The following is a 17,539-nucleotide window of genomic DNA, read 5'->3' as shown; positions in this document are numbered from 1 at the left end:
TTAGTTTGGTTTCTGCTGCTGCATGTTAACAGGAAAACTGCAGCACTCAGCGGGCTTTGCTTGGTATGTGGGAAAGGAGGGCGCTGCTTTTATGAAGGCTGCAGAAGCCGAAAGACAATGGCTTACCATGGCCGCATGCAAGCTGAATTCTGTTGCCCAGACCTGCGTTTGTGATCTCTAACACCAAAGCTGCAGGCACTCAATATTAAGAGGCAAAATGCAACGTTGTACCAAAATCACGTGCTATGTAATGTGAAGTGGTGTTCACCATGAAAGAGTATAACCATTGTTCTGTAAAATGTATCCTTTAAAACAGTTCTCTCCCCTTTTTCCCTTCCTCCCGCAGCTGCAAATTTTTCAAGCCTCTCTCCTGTGTCCCAAAGGCTATCGCAGATAAGGCAGCGAAAAAAAACAGATGTGAGATTAAATGTTCTCTGAAATCACGGAATCGACCTGCAATGAAAGAGCTCATCTCAATGAGTGGAAGGACACGGTATCACAGTACAAGAAAGATGCCAGTGGATATGAGGAGAGGAGAGACACTCGAGATGAAAGGTGGTGGCAGGAAGATCAGAGGAGGCAGGATGCAATGCTGGGGCTGCTGCGTGAGCAAGAAGACATGCTCTGGTGTCTGGTGGAGCTTCAGGAATGGCACCAGGATCAGAGTGCCACTGCAGCCTCTGTATAACCACACTCCTCCCTCACCATGTTCCATAGCCTCCTCACCCAGACATGTAAGAACACAGGAAGGGGAGACTCCATGCACTCTCCCACTCCACCCTAGTGGACAGCCCAAGCAAAAAGTGGTTATTTTGAAATTTATTAGTGGCCTTTTCCTTCCCTCCTCCCAAATCCCACCTGGGCTACCTTGTCAGTTCTCTCCCTCTTTTTATAATCAATTAATAAAGAATACATGACTTTTAAACAATAGTGACTTTATTTCCTTTGAAAGCAAGCTGTGATTGAAGGGATAGGGTGGGTTGCTTACAGAGAATGAGTCAATCAAGGAGTGGTAGGTTTTCATCAAGGAGAAACAAACAGAACTTTCACACCATAGCCTGGCCAGTCATGAAACTGGTTCTCAAAGCTTCTCTGATGCATAGCACTTCCTGGTGTGCTCTTCTAATCACCCTGGTGTCTGGCTGTGCATAATCAGTGGCTAGGCAATTTGCCTCAGCCTCCCACCCCGCCATAAACGCCTCCCGCTTACTCTCACAGAAACTGTGGAGCGCACAGCAAGCAGCAATAACAATGGGGATATTGGTTTGGCTGAGGCCCGAGCGAGTCAGTAACATGCGCCAGCGACCCTTTAAAAGTCCAAATGCACTTTCTACCATCATTCTGCACTTGTTCAGACTGTAGTTGAACAGCTCCTGACTACTGTCCAGGCTGCCTGTGTATGGCTTCATGAGCCATGGTATTAAGAGGTAGGCTGGGTTCCCAAGGATAACTATAGGCATTTGAACATCCCCAACAGTTATTTCCTGGTCTGGGAAGTAAATCCCTTGCTGGAGCCTGTAACCGGGCATGACTCACCCCCGTGGCACCTCCTGCTGGTCACTCCTGGGAATTAGCTCTAATTTTCAGCTGGACCGCCCTCTGCAGGCTGGTGATCCAGCTTCTGCTACTGCCCCTGTGTCCCTCCCTGGACCCTGGTGCCCCTTTCATGTGGGGTTCTGCCCCCTGGCAGTAACCCCTTTCTCCTTAGGGTTTCCCCTCCCTGGGAACCCCCTACTCTATCCCCACTTTGCCTCAGGGTCTTGGCAACTGCCCAGTCATTAGCTAGCCCCACGCCCTGGGGCAGACTGCAGAATTAGCCTCTCATCAGCAAAGGGGTTTGGACCTGCTGCCTTGGCCTACCCCTGGGTTGCGCCCTGCAACCCCAGTACCTCTTAGCCTACTCCTAGGCCGCAGCCTGGGGCTTTCCAGGCAGGAGCTCCCCGGCTCCGCTGCCTTCCCTAGCCCTGCTTCACCGTAGGTACCTTGTCTGGTCCTTTGCAGCAGCCAGGCCCTTCTCCCTCTGAACACAGAGAGAGACTTCCTGGGCTCCTGGCTTCTCTGCCCTTATATAAGGGCCTGTGGCTCAGTTTGGGGCGTGGCCCCAGCTGCTGCCACTTCCCCCAACCAGCCCAGCCTAAAGGCTACTTGCCCCAGCCCCTTCCCTGGGCAGTTTTTAACCCCTTCAGGGCCGGAGCAGGGATCCGCCCTGCTACAGAGCCGTTTACTGTCCGGGGTTCTCTGCTCGGTGTCCCCGTCCGGCTCCCTTCTTATGACCCTCTGACCGCACTCCCATCCCTGTTCTTTTATTAGTTGTCCCCCGTAATCAGTGGGCTTCTGTGGTCCTGTGGGTCCTCCCCTTAGGCTGGGGGAGGATCCTTTAGCGGTGGGCGGGCTTTGCCCGCCCACTTCCCGGAAAACCCAATAGATACAGAGCCGTTTAAACAGAGTAGTGTTCCTGAAGATGCGAGCATCATGAACCCTTCCCGGTTTTCCCAATTGATGTTGGTGAAATGTCCCTTGTGATCCACCAGTGCGTGCAGCACCATTGAAAAGTACCCCTTGCCATTTATGTACTGACTGCCTTGGTGCTCCGGTGCCAAGATAGGAATATGGGTTCCATCTATTGCCCTACCACAGTTAGGGAATCCCATTGCAGCAAAGCCATCCACTATGACCTGCACGTTTCCCAGAGTCACAACCTTTCGTAGCAGCAGCTTAATGATTGCTTTGGCTACTTGCATCACAGTAGCCCCACAGTAGATTTGCCCATTCCAAATTGATTCCTGACTGACCAGTAGCTGTCTGGTGTTGCAAGCTTCCAGAGGGCTATTGCCACTCGATTCTCAACTGTGAGGGCTGCTCTCATCTTGGTATTTTGGTGGTTCAGGGCAGGGGAAAGCAAGTCACAAAGTTCAATGAAAGTGCCCTTACGCATGCAAAAGTTTTGCAGCCACTGGGAATCATCACAGACCTGCAACGCTATGTGATCTCACCAGTCTGTGCTTGTTTCCTGGGCCCAGAATCGGCGTTCCACGGCTATAACCTGGCCCATTACCAGCATAATCTCCAAAGCACCAGGGCCTACCATTTGAGAGAATTCTGTGTCCATGTCCTCATCACTCTTGTCGCCGTGTTTCCGTAGCTGCTGCCTCCTCGTCTGGTTTTTCAGGTCCTGGTTCAGCATAAACTGCACGATAACGCACGAGGTGTTTACAATGTTCATGACTGCTGTCTTGAGCTGAGCCAGCTCTGTGCTTGCTGTGGTATGGCGTCTGCACAGTTCACCCAGGAAAAAAGGCGTGAAATTGTTGTCTGCTGTTGCTTTCACAGAGGAAGGGGGAGGATATACCCAGAACTACTAGCAACAATGTTTTTTGCCCCATCAGGCACCGGGATCTTACTGTTAAGATTAAACAATACTCTGTTTTAAGAAATCTGTCTGGTCACTAAATTAACCACTGGTCACTGCTACTGAAGGGAAGATTTTCGGAGACTGAGTGCATACAGGCTTTCTGAGTATTCATGGTTGGTATAAAGGGAGTGGTAGCCTGAGCTCATCTTAAGGGTATGTCTACACTACGGGATTACTCTGATTTTACAGAAATCAATTTTTGGAAACAGATTGTATAAAGTCGAGTGCATGCGGCCACACTAAGCACATTAATTCGGCGGTGTGCGTCCATGTACCAAGACTAGCATTGACTTCTGGAGTGTTGCACTGTGGGTAGCTATCCCATAGCTTTCCCACAGCCTCCCCGGCCCATTAGCCTAGATGCTGTTCTGTCTTACCTAAAGTTTACCCTCTTCCTGGCAGTTAGGAAGGCTCATCTCCTTTAAACCCATCCCGTGCTGTTTGGGTCAATGTGTTTCCCTGCAAAGAGCCCCTGACAACTCTCTCTCTCTCTTTCTCTCTCTCTCTCTTTACAACTGTTTCTGTCCTTTTGATCTGTCTGTTCCCAGCCTAGGCAGAACAGCTTGTAACTTTTTGGCTGCTGCTTGTAAGTAGCATGTTGGCATAGGCTTTATTTCTAAAACTCAGCCCTGTTTACTTGGAGGGGTTTTATCTAGGCCCATTGTGTTACCTTCCTGCTATTAAACTAACACCCATATGCATACAGTAAGTATTTTAATCATGTCCATCACACTGACCATCCTCTGTGAGCACCACACAAACACAATAATTGATATAAAACTGCTATTTTAATGAAGAAGAAAGGATGGGAAAACAATGAAGATTGAAGAAAACTCTAATCTATTCTTCCCCTTCTGTGCTAAGGGAAACATGATAATGGAACTGCAAGGACTGTAAGTGGAAGGGAGAAATGAGGCTGTGTGAAATATGCCAATACTTAACTATTAACTCTGTCTGTTAAAGTACGTAACTGAAGCAATTTAGAAGGTTAAAATATTGTCACAGCAATAAGTGGCTGTATTATTCAGATGCTTTTGAAGACTTTGGACTAAGACTTAGCAAAATAGCTAGTAAAGCAAACAGTCATAAAGCTGATGTCAGAAAAGCGATAATAGACTGACCCAAAAGAAAGAGCTGCTCCTTTTTCCCAAGGTGATGCAATGTACTAGGAGGTAGACAGGTGACTCATAGAAAAAGAGTCTCATGCGGGGAATAAAATGTTCCACATTTACTTTATCACTGTGCAATGGTTTATTTATACAGATAGACTGCTGAGTTCTAGTGCACAAAATTTATAAATTAACACAATGGAACGAAACATTTTTCATAAGTAAGGTAACAGAAAACATTTTAAAGTTTCCAGAATAGGTCATGTAAATGTACAAATTGGCATACATTTGACTTGCATTTATGACACAGTCTTTGACCGTTGTTCAGTATTTAATTCAGAATAAATTATTTTTAAGAACTATGTTTTTGAAACTTTCTACAATATACAAATCTAAAATGGTGCAATTTACAAACAGGAGGGGCTAAATAGGCACCATTCAGATCAAGAATCCAGTAAGGTTTTGCTAAGTTTTTGCTTTGACACCAACTCAGTGCTAGGGTTCAGTTTCAATACATCAAAATTCTGCAAGCTGTTCTTCGGTGATCTCATTCATAAATGACGGAAATCTCACAAGATCACGTCTTGTGAGTTTCTGCCATCTGGCGTTGAAATCTTAACTGCATTTAAACCAGAACTAGAAAATCAGCCACTTCCAATTCTGAATATGATCTAAAGGTTTTGGACATGGAAATTTGAATCTGAAACCTAGCACTTTTAAGCTAGACACTTCTTTACGCTGCTAATTCATCTGCAGGTTTTTGTTTTGTTTACATTGTATTAGGGTCTGGAGACAGGATGTTTCTATCTTCAAAGTTCCAAGGGGTTTGGGACCATTTCTAACAATTAAGAAAGACTTTATTTTTGACTCCTAAAACTACAATTTAGTATTCCCCTTTCTTTTTTCTCACACAGTAAAAAAAAATTAGAAACGCATCAATTGATGTCTAAAGTAAACTTTTACAGAAACATTCCTGAGTACCTTTTGGTGTTCAATCAGTACTGTTCCCAAACTTAGCCCATAATGTTATTATCAGATTTTCTCCTAATATTTTATTAGGAATCACTACACAGGATCTGTTTTTCAGTAAAGTAACTTCAAAAGTACAAACATTGTTTTAACACTATATTAACACATCTCCGGGTTTTTCCGCTCAGTTGTCAGCTGGCTAGCACTCTTCATTTGATGTCAGCATTCATATATGATACGTTTTGCCAGTTCGCTCAATTTCATCTTCTTATTAAACATTTCCTCAAACATTTTGTTTTGTTTTGGAGTGAAGTGGTTTTTCCAGTCACCAACAGCGCCTGGGAGAGTGAGAAATGGGAAATGAACAGCTGAGGCTGCTTTGCCATTGGACGGAGAACGATTTACTGTGTGCTCTTAAACCGTCTGGCTTTGTTAGTGCAAAAATTTGCCCATATTGTTTTATTATTATTAGTTTGCTACCTTGTCTTAGCATAAAGGTCATGCAAATGAGTAACACTTAGGTTCAGGTGAGGTTCCTGGTGGAAAGAGGCTGGCTTATCAGCTGCCATATCATAATAACCATTATATCCTCAGACTACTTTATCTTGCTCTACCTAATTTCCAGTTTAAAGTCACATGCCTACAAAACTCTTTTTTCTCTGGGCTGTCTTCCACATTTCCATGCATACCTATAATACAGTGGAAATAGTAAATGAAAATCTCAAAGGACTGTCTGAATAGGAGTAGAAGAGAAGCTGGATCAGTAGTCAGCATTGCCAGCTCTCATAATATCTGTGTTTTCCTAAATGCCACAGCTTCTGGAGGCATGCAATATGGGAGGATCTCAGCTTTCATTTAAAACCAACAACCCTATATTTCTAGCCTTCAAGACTGCAAAGCAAAGCTTGAAAATGTGATTCACGCATCTCTTAAAGCCTCAGAACACACAGAAGACCATTATAAAGAACCCAAAATGTACTGGAGTTTTTTTTATCTCATTAATTTTAAGCCACTCTTTTGATCCTTCAGGGGCCTGACTCATGATTTTTGAATGCTCAGGGCTGGCAGTGCTGAGTGGAGGAACTGGAAGAACATATTACTGGCAATGTAACACACTTAACTACTTTTTGCCCCATAAAAGCCACGCATACATACATCACTGACCTCTGACTAAACAGTAGCAAGACAGGCCTGTGCTCTTGGTGGGAATCAGAGCCCCTGCTCCTCCAGGACCTTATGCTGAGTGAAACCACCCCCACCCACCTGGGTAATAAACTAGTCTCAGTTGAACCACCACTCACTCCTGCTCAATGGAAAGACTTCTCAGCTGGCTGGAAGTTTACAAAAAATTGAGATTTTGACCAACTCCCCACACATGCATCCATCTGTAGGGTGACCAGATATCCCATTTTTAAAGGGACAGTCCTGTTTTTTGGGACATTTTCTTATATAGGCACCTATTACCACCCTCCCTCTGTCCTGTTTTTTCACAGTTGCTATCTGGTCACCCTATCCATCTGCAGAGTGTTCACAATTTTCTCTATCTCCCCACTCATTCACCCATTTTTTGACCAGTTCTATTAGGCCTCAATCCTGCAATGAGCTCCATGTAGACAGACCTCTGACTAAAATGAGGTAATGAACACGGAGCTCTTTGCCCATTGTGTTTGCACGCATCTTTTACACACAAATAGGGAGGAGAAAAAATATTTCTAAAAGCAAGAAAAGACAACTCACAAAAATTGGCCAATAGATTCAGGGGAGGTATAGCATCTGGAACTTTTAAGTTAAGCTAGTCAGGAAATTTTTAATGAATTTTTTTTTATTTCATTCATTTCTAGTTCAAAATGACTTTGTTTTGTAAGGTAAGTAAATTATAGTACAAAAAATAAAAACAAAGTAGTCAAAATTCCCCCCCCCCTCGATTTCCAGTTTGCAAAAGACTTTGAGATTTTGAATTTCTGTCTGGATTCAGGATGGGGAATAAAATTCCAAAATCTGAACAAATTTTACAGGACAGGAAAAGTTTCTGCCCTAGCTGTACTTTTGTTTAAAACGACTAGGGATAACATTTTCAGGAGTGCTTAAATGACCTGGGAATCTAAGTCACTTAAGTGCTTTTGAAAATTTGACCCTAGATTTAGAATTGTATAAGCATTTTAAGGTAATTCATCTCTTTACATTATCAACGGATTCCCACTCATCCATTTTTATTGTGTCAGCATATCCTTTAACATATCCGCTTCAATAAGACAACAGGTAATACATAAGATAAACACTAATGCAACCACTCTCAAAAGGAATGTGTTTGTGTGGTTCCTGATAAACTGAGTGACCTTGCCGTGCAGTAATGAGGGTACACGTTAGTGTTTGTGAAGGACAGAGGTAGAGAAATATAGATAAAGAAAGAGACAATTAAGCCGCATGAATCTTTCCTTTCAGTTCTAAACGATCATGTGAACCAATATTAGACTTGTAATTTACATGCTTCCCTGTGTCTAGTGTGGCCAGTCATTCCCAATCAAAGAAACTGGAAAGAAAGCATACTAGAAATGGATTCAAGAAGAATTCCTTTGTCACTCTGTAGGCATGATCCAAAGCACAAAAAGTCATTGAAAATACTAGTGTCCTCAATGAGATTTGGATCAGGCCTTATATGAGATTTTGTTGGGCCAGTTCCATCCAACATACCTTTTCGGAATATCAGCTTCCTATTGGATGTAAGTGCACAAACGGTGTGATTTGGGTCACTGTTCTCTTTTTCTACGTTGCTTTTCATCTCAGTGAATGACGACTTCTCACAAATCTCTTTGATTTTACTGTCACTGATGTTTAGTCCCAGAAATACACTCATTTTCTTCACAACCGTAGGAAGATCCTGAGATATTTGAAGAGTAAAGTATTTGTTTTCTAAGTAGAATAACAGATTTTATTTCTAAATCAAATAAACGACAAAGATTTTTCCTTCCAAAAGACTCTGTTCAAGCAAAACTGTCAGACTGGTGTGTACACGTGGTATCTATATGGTAGGCCTGATTCATCTCTTGCTTGCATCCATGTAAATCAGCAGTCACTTGAAGTCACTGGAGTTACACAAGTGCAAATAATACAAGTGAGAAGATAATCAGACTCAATGTATGTACATTCTTATTTAACTGTATTGAAAAAAATTGCATAGCCAATTTTGGTATCAGTTCAGCAAGGCAGTCAAGCATTTCTCTAACTTTCAGCAGGAGTAATTCTCATTGCCTTCAAGAGAAATATTAATGAGCTGAAGGTTAGGCATATAGCTGAGTATCTTGCAGAACTGGTGTATGTGGGTGAAATTTTCAGAAGACCGTAAGAGGCTTAGGAGCTAGAATGGGTTCAGTATCTATTTCTTCTCCTCCCCCCAAGAAAAATATTGCTAAAGATGAAAAAATACATTTTTATAGAAATTTTCAGTGGAAAATTGGGACTTTTCATCAAAATATCCCAAACCTGACAATCAAAGCTTGTTGTCTTTGGTGGGGGGTTGTTTTTTAATTCAAAACTGGAAATACTTGAGGAGAGCAGACATTTCCCACAACATTTTTTTCTTTTGGTCAAAACCCCAATTTTCTGGTGTAAAAAATAGTTACAATGGAAAAATTTTGACCAGCCTTGTTAGGAGTTCAAGTTCCATAGGCTCTAAATGGGACATACGCGCCTAAATCCCTTCAGCTCTTTTGAAAATTCTATTCTGTATTACTAGAAACAGACAAAAGATTCTGGTACAAGAGAAGTTTTTCACAGCCTGGCACTGTGATCTGGCTGTCTGTGCACAGGAATAGCAGGTAGGGACTTCTGAATGTTAGTCCTGGTTCTAACACTGATTTGTGCTGTGGCTTTGTGCAAGTTAATTACTCTGTACCTCAGTTTGTCCATATGTGAAATTAGGATTTACTACCTACCTTATTTGTTAGAAAATTAAGAGGCTAATATTCGTGTAATCCTTTCAAGATGAAAAGTGCAATACAAATACTAAGTACGTCTGTGTTATGAACTTGTTCTGCCTTGTACCTCCTTCATTTTAATTTGCTCTTTAAACTCCAGTGATGCAATTTTACAACAGCTTTGTTTTGTTTTGTTCCGCTGCATGAGATGGGAAATATGTTTACCTTCTTCATGTCTTCATAGAATAAAAATAAGATGTTTCTGTCATTTTTATGCTCTTCCCAGCTTAAGAAATGATCAAACCAGGATCCACAGACAACTGTGAGGAAAACAAAATGGGATTTATATAAACTTCATTGACAAATAATTCTAACTATATAACATACACTAAAAGAAATATTCTTTTCCTGCCATGCAGTGAGCGTGCACTATATCCCCCTCACTGGTTCAATTTCTTTTGTTTACTGGATCAAACCAAATGTATAAAGTTCAATTTCTTTTTTTGCATGTGCTTCTGGTTATGGAATTCTGGTGTTCTTTTGAGAAAACGCATTTGAAGCTGAACATTGAATCCAAAGGCAAGGAAATGTGAGTTGTCCCACTGAAATCTATGGCATTATACACTTACAAAAGCATGTGAATAAGCGTTTGCAGTATTAATGCCATTATTTGGGAAGACAGTAATCACTTCACCACAAAATGCAGCCACCTCTGGAGTGAAACACAGTAACTGTTAATAAGTGCACAACGTTTCAAAAATTTTAGGATAGGAAGTGAAGAATATTGTATCAATTTAAACTATCAGGGGAAACTGAGGTAGAGTGGATATTAGCCCTCAAACTGGTACTCAGCCACTGCCGTATTGCCAGCTCCTATGACTTTATAACGAGTCTCAAAAATTGCACCATCATTTTTTGAAATCAAGAGATTGTAAGAGCTCCTCAGCTTTCACTTAAAAAAAGAAGTTTCTGGCCTTTCTGTTTGTAAAGAGAAGATTGAAAATATTGAGTGAGGTCATCCTAAAGGATTCAGAAACAAGGGCCACCCAGAGGATTCAGGGGGCCTGGGGTCTTTGGCAGTGGGGGTCCTTCCACTCCGGGTCTTTGGGGCATTTCAGCAGTGGGTCCTGGAGTGGAAGTAGCCCCCACCGGTGAATTGCTGCCGAAGACTCAGAGCGGAAGAAGCTCCCGGTCTTTGGCAGTGGGTCCATCACTTTCGTGGGGGCCCCTGAAAAATCTCGTGGGGGCCCCTGTGGGGCACGGAGCCTGGGGCAAATTGCCCCACTTCCCCTCCCCGTCAGAAACCAGATGGCAAAAAAGAAGAATCCAACATTTATTATTTTTTTTAAAATCTTATGATTTTTAAACCAACCTCTTGATTTTTGAGGGGCCAGACTCATGATGTTTAAGCACTTGGGGTGGTCACTCCCTTTGGTGTGTCTAATGCTGGTGGTGGTGCTGAATGAAGTTCTATGGCCTGTGTAAAGTAGGAAGTTAGACTAATAAACATATTGTTCCCTTCTGACCTTAAAGGTCTATGAACTGTTACTCCCTTGGGGCTTCTGATCAGCAGGTACAAATTTGCTTCCAATAACAAGTGGCCAAATTAGCTTCAGTAGTGCAGGACCCAGCCTAGGGGCACAAGCAACAAAACTATGGCTGACCCCTGTGTATGTGCAGCAGGACAGGGAAAGGACTCCTTTTGCCTTCACCCTTGTCCTGAAGTCAATGGCAGGGCCAGCTCCAGGCCCAAGCACGCCAAACACGTGCTTGGGGCGGTATGCTGCCGGGGGCACTCTGCCGGTTACCGGGCGGGCGGCAGGCGGCTCCGGTGGACCTCCTGCTGGCGTCCCTGTGGAGGGTCCGCTGGTCCCCCAGCTCCAGTGGAGCATCCGCAGGCACCTGCGGGAGGTCCACCGGAGCCGTGGGACCAGCGGACGCTCCGCAGGGACGCCTGTGGGAGGTCCACTGGAGCTGCAGGACCAGCGGACCCTCCGCAGCCACGTCTGCGGGAGATCCACCAGAGCCGCAGGACCAGTGAGCAGCAGAGCGCCCCTCGCGGTGTGCCGCCATGCTTGGGGCGGCGAAATGGCTAGAGCCGGCCCTGGTCAATGGGATTCTTCACAGGTGCCAGAAGATCCCTTTGCATGTATCTGTAGAAAAACTGATTTGTGGTTGAACTAATGTTTTTATCCCCGCTCCAGAAACACACACAAAGTACTACAAGACGATAGTCCACGCTATCTATAAGTGATGGGCTACATTGATTTTTTTTTTTATTCCGTCAGCGTTAGGTGCTCAAAACAGATAGTGATAAGGCCCCAAACCCTGCAAATTACTTAAGCATGTTCCCTACCCTGCTTTTGCTGGGTAGGGAACACAGGAAAGCCTGATGATGTCAATGGAAAACTACTGACTTCAGTGAGCTTTGGATCAGGCCCCAAATGAGTAGCATTTTCTGTTTCTTTTGAGCTTCCTACAGTTCTTTGTTGCTGTATTGATTCTTGTGTAGCATGTGTCCAGCAGTAACAAGCTGGTATAAATGAGTAATAATACACTGAAAATGAGGATGGATAATGGGAACACTACCACGTCACAATCTTAACTTCCACATCAGAATCAAAATGGCTTCTCAGAAAGGACTCATCCGCATCCTTGGGGTTTGGAACTGGCAGTTCAAGATAACCTGCCCTGTCACAGGGCAGGGTAGAGTCTGGGGAGTGATGGAGACTTCAATAGGTCAAGGCTTACAAATAAAACCTTTGTTTGGATCCAGCCATACAAAACTATCTACTGGTATGGGCTGGCAGTGAGGGTTGAAATCAGGATTTGAATTTTGCTGTTTGAACCCATCTCTGGCACAAACATTCCAAAAAGAAGCATCCACATTTATAAAGGACCCCAGGTGAAAAATATAGGTCATGCAGGCAAAATAATAAAAAAATACACTGATAAATGAAAAACAAAGATAAAATAATTTGTAATGAATAAACAGTCTTGATAGTTATAGAGCTCAGAATAATATTCACCTTGCTTCATCCAGCTCAATAAAGGGAAATGTGCTTTATATATTCTCTGATATGTCAGTTTAAACACTTGATTCTTTTCTGGTGTGCTCTCAGAAACCAGGGAAAGCTCTGCTGAGCATGCTCAGAAGAATACCCACCACTTTAAAAAGGGAGCTTATAAGCACTTTTTCTCCTTTCTCAGGTTTAAAATGGAGGATCTTGTGGCAAATTGCCTTATAAGCTGATTTCTAGTCAGGGGGATATCAATATCTTCAGGTAAGTTGTTGTGTGATAGACCCTTTCTTTGCCATTTGGTGAGAAAATGCTAGATTAACTGTCTCTCCAGATTTTTTTTTTTTTTAATCCTAAACCTGAAGGGGAAGCTGGATATCCAAGCTCAGCTGTCACTAGTTAAAGTGGCTGGTCTTTTGGGGGTTGCAAAAACTGGGATAAAATATTTTTCTGTCATACCAGCAGGGACATCCCTGTTTAGGAGAGCCATGTAGCTACCTATGTTTTTGCAAAAGCTTGGATACTGTTAAATTGCTTTAATGTAGAGGGAGGATAAGAATCAGCAAGTCAGTTTTATTTTGCTTGCTTGTTTTTGTGAATGGAGCAAGGGTCAGTAACTTGTTTTGGAAAAGGTTGGTGGCAAAATGTTTTTTCTGGCATGAGGGGAAAAATGCTTATGCCAGTTCTGGTAGAATTTATGGCCTATGGACTGTTAACTTGTCTGTATGGAGGGCTGATGTACAGGGTTGTGCTATTTGTGCTTGTTGAACTTTGATGGCAGAATTCATCCTGAAACCAATCTAAGGCTCTGCTTCTGCGTAGTGGCAGCTTGCTGAGCCCGTGAGCAGACCCACTGAAGTCAGTGGGAATCATAAAAACGCAGCAATCAACCCACTATCCAAGACTGGTGCCTAAACAAAGCTTCGCTGACTAAATCATTTACTGTTGTCCAGAAGTACATGATGTTTCTGATGTTGCAATAAGGCCATTAAAGAATAGTGCTGTTTAAAGAGGAACACATATCTCTGGCAGTAAGTAAATTTAAGAGGGCACATGTGGTGTTTCTTATTCCAACTATAGGAAATACTGTAAATACCACACTGAAGAGATAGTACCTACAGTGGTTAAGTAAACAAATTGTTTTCTTTGCTCTCGTTTGTACAAAATGTACTGCTGATGTAAAGGTACATGGATGATTTGTAAAAAGGGAGGGGGGAAATGCCCTGTAAATAAGGAATTTTCACACTTATTTATATTTCTCACTTCTTGCCATGTGTTATAAGTTTGTAGGCTAGAGAGAGAGAGAAAAGATAACACTCATCCTTACCGTCTCCCTTTAAGAACAGCTGGAGGAAAACAGTCCATGAATCTATGGTGGGGAGATTTGGGTTATCTCTGTAGTAGTGATACATGGAAACTGCAGTATCTTTTGGATTTCTGATGATGTAGAAGGCCTGTAAAAGAAGCCGCTATGATTACTAAGGATAACTTTCTTATTTTAGAGGATCCACTTGCGTAGGTGTGAGGTTTTTTTACGTGCCCTTTTAGCTAATGTCAGCCCCCATGTGGTTATGGATCAGGGTTCTTTTACTGATCATCTTCCAGCTAACAGTCAAATGTCCTTTATAGTTAAAACAGCATTAAGGTAGAGGAGGGTATTTGTGCATGTATCCCTTACACTCAGTTATGTAATTCTAACTCCATTGATCATTGCACTGAACACAAATGGTATACATTGTAAGGCCTTTCACTCTTGGTATATATTTGTGCCTTTCCATGACTAAAACTGAGCCACCAATTAGCTGTATGCAGTGTAGTCATGGCCATGTGGGTCCCAGGATATTAGACACAAGGTGGGTGAGGTAATATCTTCTATTGGACTAACTTCTGTTGGTGAGAGACAAGCTTTCGAGCCACACAGAGCTCTTCTTCAGGCTCAAAAACTTGTCTCTCTCACCCACAGAAGTTCGTGCAATAAAATATATTACCTCACCCACCTTGTCCCACAAAGTAGATGTCCTTCTATGATAAAGTCTCATCTGCAAACCCAGAAATTTAAGTTCAAGTTAAGGGGCATATATCGCCCCATCTGGATATGCAGCATCCACTGATGTCACTGGGAGTTGAGCACATGGTTTAAAAGCAGAATGTAGGTCTAAGTATACTTAAAAGATTAGGAAACTTTTAATTGCATGTAGTTAAACTGTTTGCTACTAATGTTATTTGAGGATGCTTAGGCTCCTGTATGTTTTGTCTTTTAAATCAAGTTATTTGTAGCTGATGCTCAAAGATATCTAAGTGCATTTCCATGGTAGTATATAAGGAAATTTGGCACTTTGATAACTATGGCCATTTCAAATCCAGTCTCACAAATGTCTGAAACATTGTAGTCTGAAGACTATTTTGCAGGACAACTGATGTCAGGCAGGTTGTCATGCAAGTGGGGGAGGCATGCTTCAGACCTTTCATTGTTTAATTTACATCTTGAACTAGATCTGTGTTGGAAGTCTGATGGCAAGGTGTTGGCCCTATGTTATCTCGTTATATTTTAAAAGATGACAATGCTAAAATAGTACCTGTTTACTGACATGCTATTTTGGAATAAATCTAATTCTGGTGGAGCAAGTAGAGATGAGTTATTGGCTTTTGATTAATTGCTGGGAAGTCACTTCCATCATGCACATCCAGTGCCTTTGCCATTATGAATCTGTATGATTCTATCATAGGTTATCTGTATCAGTGAAACTTATATATATGTTAATATGTTCTAGCTCAACAAACAAATTGTGATTTAAGAATTACTGCATGAAATTTTAACGCCTGTGTCATGCAGGCAGTCAGACAAGATTATAATGAATATTGTAAACAAATCAGATTCAATAAATATTTTACACTATGAAATTTTAAATAACATAGGGCCAATACCGGAAAGCTACTCTGGTTAAATTCAGAGTAACCCACTGAAGCCAGAGAGTTACTCCAGACTTACATGGGAGCGGCTAAGAGAAGAATTTGCCACTTTAAAGTGATACTGTAAGCACTGTCTGTTTAAAAATGGCTAGATCCAGACAAGATAAAATACATACTTAATTTGAGAGAGTTGTATTACAACTTATTTTACCTTGCATTGTTTGACCTTAAAATTTGATGGTAACATGTTGTAGTCCAAGTGCGTTGGGATGATTCTCTTGGATGAAAGATTGTTAAGTTCTTCCACTTTGGAGATGTCTCCAAACTCAATAGGTGATGTTAGGGTGACTTTGGGAGTGTAAATCTGCATTATAATTTGTGCAAGCCAGTGAGTGCCTTCAGACAATTATTTTTAAGGAAAAAAAGGGGAGAGAGGAGAAAAGGATTTATTACTAGAAAAATATACTGATACAGGAAAAGTTTGAGTTTGGAAGTAATTCACTTGTTTGCAAACTAAAGCTCTAATCCTGCAACACTTAGGCATGTAAGAAATTTTACACCTATGAGCAGTTCTGTTGAGTTCACATGTGTAAATGCTTATAGAATTAGAGCTGTAGCTGATGTATGAAATAATTCCACTAGGAAAAGTGCCGAGTAACACTGATACTAAAACAAACCTTTTCAGAAGATGTGCATATTATTCAGATAGCTTTATAGAAACTAAAATGTAGCACTATGGCTAAATTTTCCTAATAAAGCTTGAGCATAAAACTTATATACCCACCACCTAGCTGGCAAACTAACACATTGGTTTGCATATTTTCAAAAGTAACAATGACTTAATTTTTTTTGCGGGGAGAAATGAATATACAGAAAAACACCATAAAATTACTTAATATAGTTCTCACTAGTTAATGAAAATAGCATAGTAAGTCTTTAGCCAAATCTTTACAGTATGGATTTTATTACAAGCAAATTACCTATTTCTAGTAATAAAGGGAACCCATAGGCAGATGCCAACTATTTAAAATTACAAAATCAAAATACACTACACAAATATAGTTGATTTTTTACAATTTCACATTTTACATCTCAATACAGCTTCATATTTTGAATCTGAACTTAAACATCATCCACTTTCTGCCTGGCTCTCTCCCATACACACGAGGTTTTTCAGTGAGCTTACACTCAGAACATTCAGCAAACAATTAAAATTCCCCGCAATAAATTTTTAAAGCAGAACTTTACCAGACTTTGGATAGGAAACCAAAAGGATGTCATCTTCTCTAGCATCAAAGGCATCCAAGGATTTTAGAAGATCTAGTGATGACCTAGTTGTAAAGGGAATCCCATTGAATCTGTGAATGAGAGCTGTCTGACTCTGGTTTGACATATTTGCTAATGTCTTGGATTTCTGTACGTCAGATAACAGCTCAGTGACCAGGGGATTTAGAAGTCACTTGTAAGTCAGATGATTTGCACTGACTAATGAAAATTTAGAATTGAAAACTGCACATTTATATACTTTGTAAAATTCTGCAGAGTCACTTCAGACCTTTACGTCATCAGAAAATTAATTACGGCAACTGTAAATTCTACAGAAGTTATCTTGGTTAATCATATAGATACCCCAAGGCCTAATTTGATAATGAGCATATGAGGGATATTTTGTAAGCATATTCACTTGTCATTCTAGTTATTTTCCACTGTTAAAATACTTTGTCTCTCATTTGTTTATCTGGAAACCTTTACAACCTTTGCAACATAGTGAAACAGAGGGTAAATTGCTTCAATATCTAAGAATGTTTCCAGATAAGGAGTGTGTATCTTTAAAATATGCTTTTACATATCTTTTAAAAATTCGATATTCCTTTAACTTGTTAAACAAAATCATTATTTGTGTTCACACAGGTATACAAGGGACTGAATTTTCAAAAGTGACTAAAGGGTCCCCATTTTCAGAAAGTGCTGAGCACCCACTCAAAGAAAATCTCCCCTCTCAGGTGGTGTCCCAGCTTAGGCACCTTAAGATCATAGGGACTTGTAGAACAATTTTCAAAATGACTTATGAAACTATCTCTACTCATAGGCATTTCCAAGGTGCACGTCACCAAAACTGGGGAACATCAGACTCATGTTAAATATTCCCTTGAATATCACATTTCATAACACATCATGTTTCAGAATTCTATTGGGTCAAATTTA

The 17,539-nt window shown here is 41.4% G+C and overlaps 1 protein-coding gene across 1 annotated transcript; it reads right to left on the bottom strand.

The window, feature by feature from the left end:
• Nucleotides 1–5,709: 5,709 nt before the first annotated feature.
• LOC116835483 (sulfotransferase 6B1-like) lies at nucleotides 5,710–16,727 on the bottom strand. Its single transcript, XM_032798356.1, has 6 exons — nucleotides 16,583–16,727; nucleotides 15,546–15,730; nucleotides 13,752–13,878; nucleotides 9,630–9,724; nucleotides 8,182–8,368; nucleotides 5,710–5,828 (listed from the first exon to the last, which is right to left on the bottom strand). The coding sequence occupies exons 1-6, from the start codon at nucleotides 16,725–16,727 to the stop codon at nucleotides 5,710–5,712; spliced, it is 858 nt and encodes a 285-aa protein (XP_032654247.1).
• Nucleotides 16,728–17,539: the final 812 nt, after the last annotated feature.

This window comes from Chelonoidis abingdonii, chromosome 1 (assembly GCF_003597395.2).
Source record: "Chelonoidis abingdonii isolate Lonesome George chromosome 1, CheloAbing_2.0, whole genome shotgun sequence".
In the NCBI taxonomy this organism is placed as follows: domain Eukaryota; kingdom Metazoa; phylum Chordata; order Testudines; family Testudinidae; genus Chelonoidis; species Chelonoidis abingdonii.
The sequence above is the reverse complement of the archived record's forward strand: the minus strand, read 5'-3'. Positions and strand labels throughout refer to the sequence as shown.